General features: G+C 41.3%; 1 protein-coding gene across 2 annotated transcripts in view; it reads right to left on the bottom strand.

Moving 5' to 3' along the window:
- Window positions 1–4,438: 4,438 nt before the first annotated feature.
- LOC144598806 (solute carrier family 22 member 15-like) overlaps window positions 4,439–10,840 on the bottom strand; it is a 29,562-nt gene continuing 23,160 nt past the window's right edge. Inside the window, exons 11-13 of one of the 2 annotated variants that reach the window (XM_078409253.1) lie at window positions 7,426–7,590; window positions 6,812–6,934; window positions 4,439–4,747 (exon numbers count right to left, since the gene is read on the bottom strand). In XM_078409253.1, the coding sequence (XP_078265379.1) occupies window positions 6,851–6,934; window positions 7,426–7,590 (249 nt within the window). In that variant the 3' untranslated portion in view covers window positions 4,439–4,747; window positions 6,812–6,850. Of the gene's footprint in view, window positions 6,935–7,425; window positions 7,591–10,840 lie in introns of both variants that reach the window. The other variant, XM_078409252.1, reaches the window with a different exon arrangement.

Raw genomic sequence — 10,840 nt, 5'->3', positions numbered from 1 at the left:
GTCAATCTCTGCTTTAAAAATACCCAGTGACTTGGCCGCCACCACCGTCTGTGGCAATGAATTCCACAGATTCACCACCGTCTGGCTAAAGAAATTCCTCCTCATCTCCACTCTAAAGGTACGTTGTTTCATTCTGAGGCTATGGCTTCTGGTCCTAGACTCTTCCACTACTGGAAACATCCTCTCCACATCCACTCTATCAGGGTGGCCCATACATTGGGTGATGCTCTCAGAATTAAGTTTATGTAAGACCATAAGACATAGGAGCAGAATTAAGCCATTCGGCCCTTCTAGTCTGCTCTGCTATTCGATCATGGCTGATCTGTTTTCTTCTTTTAAGTGCGGTCTCGTAATTTTGTCTGGATTAAAGGAGATGCTCGACCACCAGTTGCCGGCAAATGTTTGGTGGGCCTGTACTCCAAATGTGGTCCAACCAAAGTCCTATAAAGCTGCATCATGACTTCCTGAGTCTTGTAGTCAATGCCCCTCTTTGTAAAACATTTCTAGGCAGCAGTGATCATTTTGTGTTGTTGACAGAGTTCACTGCATTGAGGAGGTGGTTGCTCTATCGTGGGTAGGCTTTTCCCTTTGAGAGTGGGGAAGATTCCAACAAGGGGACATAGCTTCAGAATTGAGGGACAAAAGTTTACGGGTAACATGAGGGGTAACTTCTTTACTCAGAGGGTGGTGGCTGTATGGAATGGGCTTCCGGTGGAAGTGGTGGAGGCTGGCTCGATTTTATTATTTAAGAGTAAATTGGATAGGTATATGGATAAGAGGGGATTAGAGGGTTATGGTCTGAGTGCAGGTAGATGAGACTAGGTCAGGGAGAGTGGTCGGCGTGGACTGGAAGGGCCGAATGGGCCTGTTTCCGTGCTGTAGTTGTTATATGGTTATATATGGTTATTGGTAATGAGACCTGCACTTTCCTTGAGCAGACACATACTTGCAATGATCACAGATCTTCCAGGTGTCCAAGGTGTGACAGATAACACTGTTTCAGGCTCTCCAAGACACACTCCAGACTCCCCATCTTTGAGTCCATCCACACTTCATGCTGCCTTGGAAAAGCAGTCAACATAATCCAAGACTTGTCCCACCCTGGTCATTCCTTAGTTTAGTTTAGAGATACCTTCTCCCCGCTCCCATCTGGCAGGAGGTACAGAAGCTTGAAAATGCACACCATCATACTCAGGAAGAGCTTCCTTCCCTCTGTTATCAGGCTTCAGAACGGTCCTTCCATAAGCTAGGACGCTGTCCGATTCACCTCTACTCCATTACGGACATTGAACTTTCTTTGTGGAACTGGTGCGCTACACTGCTGAGAACTATATTCTGCACTCTGTATCTTCCCCTTTGCTCTACCTATTGTACTTAAGTTTGGTTTGATTGTGCTTAAGTATAGTATTACCTGATCTGTGGATAACATGCACAACAAAGCCTTTCACTGTACCTCAGGACATGCGACAATAATAAACTCAAACCTAAATCTACATTTGGTTCTCTGTATCTTGCTCTTTTTGCTCTATCTATTGCACGAGTTTGCTTGATTGTATTTATGCATGGTATTATGTGATCTGTTTCGATGGCATGCAAAGCAAAGCCTTTCACGGTACCTGTGACAATAATAAACTTTAATCAAAAACTTTATTCTGCATCTTTCCCTTTGCTCTATCTATTGAGTTGAGTTTGGCTTGACTGTATTTATGTATAGTATTCTGATCTGATCGCAGGCAAAACAACGTTTATCTCTCTGCCTCAGTACATGTGATAATAATAACCTAAATATATTACAAGGGTTATCATTCCCTGAAGATGCAATGGAAAGGGAAATTTCTCAAGGTCAACACGATGCGTGCAAGGATCTTGCATGACTCATTTAATCCCAGGCAGCAGTATTGACCTGATATCAATTAGTGGATGAATGTGTCAGCCAACACTGTGGATGGCAGCATTAATTAAAATTAACAATGTAGTTACAAAACCAAACATTGCACTCAAAATGCACGTGCACTTTCACTGGGGACCGGATTATTGTCTAGAGCAATACGAGTAAGCATGCGTTAACACTGGAGTGCAGGTACAATGCTCCTATTTAGAGAATTATTTCTAGGCCAGCTATAATTCTACCAAGGTACTGTGCTTTGAAAGATTAACGGCGTAAATGAAATGGCATCAGGCAGAGTGGTGCAGCAGGTAGAACCGCTGCCTTACAGTGCCAGACTCTTGGGTTCGATCCTGACCGTGGGTGCTGTCCATGCGTGGAGTATGTTCGTTCTCCTTGTGACCGCGTGGGATTCCTCTGGGTGCTCCGGTCCCCCCCACATCCCAAAGATGTGCATAATGGAAGGTTAATTGACCTCTGTAAATGACCCCTAATGTGTAGGAAATGGATGGGAAAGTGGGTTAGCATAGAACTCGTGTGAACGGGTGATCGATGATTGGCGTGGACTCGGTGAGCCGAAGAGGCTGTTTCCATGCTGTATGTTTTAATCAAAGCACACTATTTGCAGTCATAAGGAACAGGAGTAGAATTGGGCCATTCGACCCATCAAGACTACTCCGCCATTCAATCATGGCTGATCTATCTCTCCCTCCTAACCCCATTCTCCTGCCTTCTCCCTATAACCTCCGACACCTGTACTAATCAAGAATCTATCTAACTCTGCCTTAAAAACATCCATTGACTTGGCCTCCACAGCCTTCTGTGGCAACGAATTCCACATCACTTTTCAAATTCTAACTAGAGTAGCAAAAGAATAGATTGAAACCTTCAGTCAGTTGGCAATGGTACAGCGAATGAGCAGAATATTGAGACAATATCTTTCACCTCCAAAGTTGAATATCCAGTCAGATCAGATTGATTTAAAACCTATCTCAAACCTGGGATTGTGGTACCACAGTAACGTCTGGTCACCAACTTGAAAAGCCCAACCGATGAATCCAAGACACTGCATACCTTCTCGTTGGAGTTCAATTGCTTTGGAATTTCAGACATAAAACATTTTGCAACACTCTTCCACTACAACCTCACCAGGAGTACAATAGAACAGCTGCAAACTTGGGAAATATTTTAATGTTTTTATGCTGCTGCACGTAAGAATCTCATTGTTTTTCTGTACATATGACAATTGAACACTCTTGACTTAGTTAGTTTAGAGATGGGTGACTTTTTGGGTCAGGATCCTTCTACAGAGTGATTTCAGGAGTGGGTGGTGAAAGAAAACTAGAAGAGTGGAGAGGCAAGACAAAGCTTGGCAGGTCATAGGTGAACACAGGCGGGGGGGAGGGTTGATAGGCAGATGTTGGACAAAGGCCTGAGATGAACATGCACGAGATGTGAGACACAAGGATTATAGTGTTGTGAATTGTGAAGCTGGAGAATTAACGAGGTGCAAATTGTGTAGGAGGGAATGTTGGTGGAGGGAAGGGGAGGATGCGTTTTGTAGAGGTTACCTAAGGACGGACAATTCGATGTCCAAAAGGTGTGGCGTCTTGTTTGCTAATTTTAAAAAAAAATTGTAGTTCAGGTGCCAAAAGACTAATTGGCTGTCTGCAAATTTTGACAGATGGAATCCTTTAATTGTGAATGACTGGCATCCAGAAAGAATTGCAAAAGCAGCTGCTCGTCCAGTCAACCACACTTGAAATAATGAGTGATGGACTAAAATAGAATTTTGCCATAATTTATCACAAGCGATGACCAAATGTAAACAGTACTGCGATAAACATCAAACACACTCAGCAAGACCACCAGCATAATCAAAGACGACTCACACCACCGTCACTCCCTATTCTCCCCTCTTCATCTACACCTCACCAGCACAATCAAGGATGATTCGCACCCTAGCCACTCCCTCCTCCCCTCTCCCATCAGGCAAGAGGTATGAAAACGCACATCTCTAGATTCAGGGACAGTTTCTTCCCAGCAGTTATCGGGCAACTGCACCATCCAACCAACAACTAGAGAGCGGTCCTGAGCTACTATCCATCTCATTGGAGGCCCTCGGACTATCTTTGATCAGACTTTACCTTACACTAAATGTTATTCACGTTATTCCCTTTATCTTGTAACCGTACACTGTGGATGGTTCGATGCATTGTCTTTCCGCTGACTGGTTAATTTTGTTGGCATGCAACAAATGGTTTTCACTGTACCTCGATACACGTGGCAATTAACTAAACTCAACTAAACAACCGTGGGCAAGAGGATTTACCGATCGTTATCTAAAATGCAAGCAGGGTCAGGGTACCCAACTACATTCAGATTTTTATCATGCGCACAAGGTCTTTGGTTACTACAAAATCAATTTCCGCAAAATGTGTGGCATTTTTTCAGCTAAGCCTCCCATGAATTTTAATCACATGGCATATTCAAAGTAATCAACTGGATTAATATAGTGTACAATATAGTTTATTTCCAAGAAATCTGGATCAGTAAGAAAACATACATACATAAATTGTACAAAGTGTTGGAATTAGAATTAAAGCATTGGAATTGAAATTAGAACTAGCCCCAAAACTAGTTCTAACTCCAAAATATACGAACAATTTATTCCAAAATGTGATTAGTACACATAATACAAACAAGGAATGTATTCAATGTAATGTATACAAAAGGGAATACACGAGGAGATAGTTTGGTACTTGTATTAAGAAGTCAGCTTGCTTTTTGTCATAGGAATTGATCCATTACCATTTTAGCAAATACTTCCAAAACTCGGATTCTGAACCAAGACTTTGCAAGCTGAAAACAGAATAAAACTCTTCTTAATTGACAAGACTGGCAGAGGCAGAGTTAAGTCGACCATGTAGATGTGTCCAAACATTGGTAAGGATGAATTTCTTTGGTATAGACAGGGAATGAGCATTACTACAAATTAAAGCACTTTAGCTCACTGGTCCCAATGCAGTAGCAACTTCCATGACAGATAGCCATTTGGGAAAGATTTGACAAAACTTAAAAAGGAGTGATGTACATTTGTTTTCAAACACTTTTGAACCACAATTCTTCAAGGGTTACCAGGATTTAATAACCACTTGGTGAAAAGTTGGCAAGTCTTTAATCTTTCTCTCAAGGGAAGAATGATTAAATTTGGCAAGAACTTTTTCCATTTTGTTATAATTGCAATTGCAATGCTTTGCAGCATACATCTTCACGTCTATTATATATTTTCAATGTTGGTACTGGCCACTGAAGATGCAATTGTAGAGCATTTGCTTTCTGGCCACTATTAACATTGTGTTCCATTTAAACTAATTTTGTACCTACAAGAAAATAATATATTATTGGTCCAGGCAAAAGTATAACTATTTTCAAGAAGAAGTGGACATTTAAAAAAAAACTCTCTTGGAAGTTACACTTGGGAGATATTGCCTCAAAGAAATAATTTACTTTGCTAGTATAATTGAACTCTTAAAAAGTGTTTGGTCCTTGATTCTAATTTCAACCTTTAACATATTTTCAGCTTATAAAAATCAAATGTGCACTTCAGATAGTTCAGAAAATGTTTCCTTACATCAATGGGATCTGGTTAACAGAAATATTCTCTCTATTAATGTCGCTCATTTCATGAAACTAGTTTGTGTGATCTTAACCCAATTTTTTTTTTAATGGACAAAGCTGCAGCATTAAAATACCAACAAACAAACATGATCTGAGAAGAAACGATAAAGATTAGTTATTGAATACAGTGTAGAAAAATAATTGCAAATTCACTTCAAGGGAGTTTGCAGAATGACACCATGCCTAAGGAGAAGTTCTTTATGGTTGTATTAGACGACAAAAGGAGAATATATTCCATTTTCAGAACCAGTCTCCCAAAATAAGCGTTCCTCTCCCCTAGATAAAAGGCCCATTTACACCTTCGGTAAGTAAAATGGCCAAGAACATACAGGTCAGCATTATACATTTCCAGCAAATATATATAATACTTCAAATACAGTTTTTCTTTTATCTAGCAATCAACTTGAAGAATTTCCCAAAACAGAAAATAAGATGATAATTAAAAATTTGTACCGCATTTCATTGCACTTTACAGGCATTAGGCATTTCACATAGAATGCACTGTTTTAAAGTACAGCGACTTACAACTTAGGGCAGCATGGTGGCTCAGATGCTTCTTTCCTACTGGTGGTGCTTTCATAAATACAATCCAGAAAGTCAGAAAAGGATGTTTTTACCACACAAGTCGTACCTCCGGCACGAGTGGTGGTTTTGTTTATGAACTCGAGACTTAAAATTTGAGGTAGGACCAAGTACCGTCTAGTTCAGAAATAAACACCTCCAAAGCAACCAAGCCGAGAGAGGCAGGAGAAAGAGGGTGGATGCCAAGAAACACAAAGAAAAATGCCTCACCCAGTACAGGATGATCAGAGGTTATGGAGTGGAAATGAGGAACTGCAGATGCTGGTTAATGCACAAAAAGGACACAAAGTGGTGGAGTAATTCAACAGGTCAGGCAGCATCTCTGGAGTACATGGATAGGTGGCGTTTCAGGGTGAGAGGGTCAAGTCTGAAGGATCCGGACCCGAAACATCACCTATCCATGTTCTGCAGGGAAGCTGCCCGACCCGCTGAGTAACTCCAGCACTTTGTGTCCTTTCTAGCAAATTAAGTTAGTCAGGCCCCGTTGCCAAGTTCACTTATTAATCACAGCACTGCAAGGTTCACATTATTGTTTGAACGTGTATCCTGTAAACATCCTGAACATTGTAATGCCAGTAAGGTTTCAACTGGCATTACACTTATCAATAAATAAGCAGGGTATACATGAAAAACAGTAAACTGTAAAAGTAAAGTGCTTCTTACAGTATTGCACTCTCATTAAAGTGTAGAATATTCTTCACGTTACTGGATCAACGCTGTTCCTTCATCGGCAGCAAAATCCTCTTCACTCTCACTGCTCTCTTCAGTGGGATTTACGACATTTGCCTGAAAATAAATATATAATTTGCAGTTAAGTGAAGAAAAATAGGCTGAGATTGACCACTATTGCAGTATTTTATTGTAATTCATCTGGCCTTTATTTTAAATAAAGCAACTTTAAAAATATATATACATACACATAGAGGGTGGGGGGTATATGGAATGAGCTGCCTGAGCAGATAGTTGAGGCAGGTACAATCACAACGTTTAAATGACATTTGGACATGTACATTAATAGGTTTAGAGGGATATGGGCCAAATGCAGCCAGGTGAGGCTAGTGTAGATGGGACATGTTGGTTGGTGTGGGCAAGTCGTGCCAAAGGGCCTGTTTCCAGGTTGTATGAGTCCTGAGTAATGAAGAGACGGTATGCAACCATCATCATTAATTAGTGTACAGAGGAGAATGTATCTCCAGCACTTTGTTACTGCAGCACAATGTGTCTAGACGAGAGCTGTCCATCACTCAATTACACTGGTAACACACCACTCCACTGACCTGTGAAACCACTACATCACATTTGTGATGCGCAATGCTGTAGAGGTCAGAGATCTTTTCCGGCACAGGTTTATTCAGCGTTTCAGGCAGAAGTAAGCACAGGACCCCTGCCAGCAGACCGGCAACTCCAAGCACCACAAAATGCAATGACACCTGAATGGATTTCTGTGAATGAATGAATGGAAGAAAGGCCAATAAACACAAAACTGAAGGTATAAATGACTCTGGGCATTGGATAAGGCAGCCAAACACAAGAACCAAAAGCACATAAGCAAACATTCTTCAGTCAAAATCTTTAAATACAGATGGTTATAGTTGGCCTCAATCGCATCTCCTAACAAGCAAATGTTCCAGAGTATAAGAGGTCCAGGCATTTCATAATAATTGAGGAGATACCGTGCTCCCTCAAACCAATACTTTGGTTGAATAGAGTTGATTGATTGAACGTGCTGACCAGCGATCACCTCCATACACTAGGGGCAATGTACAATTTTATCAAAGCCAATTAACCTCCAAACCTGTAAGTGTTTGGAGAAAAACGAGGGGTATCTTTTTCACTCAGAGAGTAGTGGGTAAATGGAATGAGCTGCCAGAGGAGGTAGTTGAGGCAGGTACTATAACAGCATTTAAAAGACATTTGGACAGGTTCAGAGGGATATGGACCAAAGGTTCAGAGGGATATGGACTAAAGGTGGGCCTACTGTAGATGGGGCATCTTGCTCCGTATGGGCAAGGTGAGCTGAAGGGCCAGTTTCCATGCTGTATGACTTTATGACACTATTTCCGCCTGCCTTCTCTTCCCAACACTCCAAGTTGCAACTCTCGAGAACTGGATTGAGCAGTGCAGACTCAGAGTCAGCGATGCCGGCTGGAGGGTGGCTATCTACTCCTGCTCGCTCTCCCATCAACGCTCCCATCACCGTGATCCTCTCCTCTTCCACACAACTTCCCCTCATGTCTGACTTGCATACAGTTTGGGATTACGAACTGTTCTCAGGAACAGTTGTGGCATGGTGGTGCTGCGAAAGAGTTGCTGCCTCACAGTGCCAGAGACCCAGGTTCAATCCTGACTACAGGTGCTGTCTGTACGGATTTTGCAGGTTCTCCCTGTGACCGCGTGGGATTTCTCCGGGTGCTCTGTTTTTCTCCCACATTACAAAAATGTAGAGATGTGTAGGTTAATTGGCTTCTAGTGTGTAGGATAGAGCTAGTGTACGGAGTGACCCTAATGTGTAAGGAGTGGATGTGAAAGTGAGATAACATGGAACAGGTGTGAACGGGTGATCGAAGGTTGGCGTGGACTCAGTGGGCCAAAGGGACTGATTCCATGCTGTATCTCTAAATTAACAGAATCCTATTATACCGTGGCAATGTCTTGCTGTTGCTAAATGCAGAACACACAAGGCATGAAATGCCCTTTTAAAAAACTCTCCAAAACCTAAAGAACTCTAATTCTCCATGCAGTTAAAACTGATGGTCAACATTTGTCAACGTTGCCACATGGAAGTATAAACCCAAGGTTTAGTGATTAGACGTTATATATTATTGCATGCACATTAAAGAACACATATTCCAGAAATAAGATTGAAGAAGGGCCCCGACCCAAAAAGTCACCCATCCATGTTCTCCAGAGATGCTGCCTGACTCACCGAGTCACTTGTGTCCTTTCCAGAAAATAAAACACCTAAAATTATACAGCTGTCCTACATATATTCAATGAAAGTATTAAAATCATAATGCCAGGCCATTAAATTAAGTTCATTCTGTGCATCTTAAGTATATTAAGATGCTTATGTTTAATTAACTTTTGAAAATTGGTCTATTTTTTTTAATACAATAAATTAAGGGTTTAACAAAAAGCTCAACTTCCACAGGCAAACTGTAACTCACAGAATTTTAAATATCTCAATTTACAGAAAAATCTCATAACCAGCCACTTGACACAAATCCATTGTTTTGTTTAGTACATTTCTATACTTGCCCAACCCAAGTGAAAATGGTCATGTTTCAGGCAAAAAAAAAGTTTTCTTAAATGTTATTAATAAATTGACACTGATATCTTATTGCACCAGAGTTGACAAACTCATGGAATGCATAGTATCAGGAAGAAATTATAGCAGCTAGGTCAAAAGAGAAACATGCAAATAAAATGAGAGAAGCAGGGTGGGTGGAAATCCCTGTCCTATATAAACCAGAAGATGATGCAAATGCTGGAGTAACTCAGAAGGTCAGGCAGCATCCCTGGAAAACATGGATTAGGTGATGTTTCAGGACAGGATCCGTGTCCAGTCCGAAGAAGGGTCTCGACCCGAAACATCACCAATCCATGTTCTCCAGACGCTGCCTTGACTTACTCCAGAACTTTGTGCCTTCTTTTGTAAACTAGAGTAGAGTTGCTGCCTTACAGCGCCAAAGACCTGGGTTTGATCCTGACTACGGGTGCTGTCTGTATGTTCTCCCAATGACCACTTGGGTTTTTTCCGGGTGCTCTGGTTTCCTCCTACACTCAAAGTTAATTTGCTTTGGTAAATTGTAAAAATTGTACCTAGCGTGCAGACAGTGCTAGTGTACAGTGCGATTGTTGGTCGGCGCGGACTCAAGGGCCATAGGGCCTGTTCTGCGCTGTATCTCTGAAGTCTAAAGGTTGATAATGGAACGTAATGTGTATTTTCCTGCCTTCAGAGTTGAATTAATTATTTCTAGATATCAATAATCCCATGCTCAAAATCATTTGATGGATTTATACACTAAATAGAAGAGCATTCAGCTTCATGTTCAACTATGACATTAAAGCACAAACTCGTAGTAGTCACATTTTCCCCCTCAGTTTGATCTTTGGTTACTGACAATCAAAGACAATAAAAAAATAATAATCCACTATACAATAGTGTCATTCACTATTTTGATGTTACAGTTGTACAAGATGTTGGTGAGGCCGCACTTGGGGATCGTGTTCGATTTTGGTTATCCTGCTGTGGGAAGGATATTATTAAGTTGCAAAGAATGCAGAGACGGTTCACGAGGACTCAAGGGCCTGAACTACAGGGAGAAGTTGGGCAGGCTAGAACTTTACTCCTTGGAGCACAGAAGGTTGAAGGGTGATCTTACAAAGGTATATAAAAATCATGAAGGGAATATATAGGATGAATACAAAGTAGGGAAATCAAGAACCAGAGGACATAGGTGTAAGGCGAGAGGGGAAGATTTATTAGGAACCCGAGGGGCAACCTTTTCACTCAGAGGATGGTGGGTTCATGGAATGAGCTGCCAGAGGTTACAAACTTCAATGTCTTTCTCTGCCAGAGACAACTGCTATAACAGCATTTTAAATACATTTGGACAGGTACAAGGATACAAAAGATTTGAGGGATACTGGCCAAATGCCAGCAATTGGGACTAGCCTAGATGAAGCATC

Source organism: Rhinoraja longicauda, chromosome 12 (assembly GCF_053455715.1).
Source record: "Rhinoraja longicauda isolate Sanriku21f chromosome 12, sRhiLon1.1, whole genome shotgun sequence".
Classification (NCBI taxonomy): domain Eukaryota; kingdom Metazoa; phylum Chordata; class Chondrichthyes; order Rajiformes; family Arhynchobatidae; genus Rhinoraja; species Rhinoraja longicauda.
This window is presented reverse-complemented; position numbering and strand designations above follow the sequence as displayed.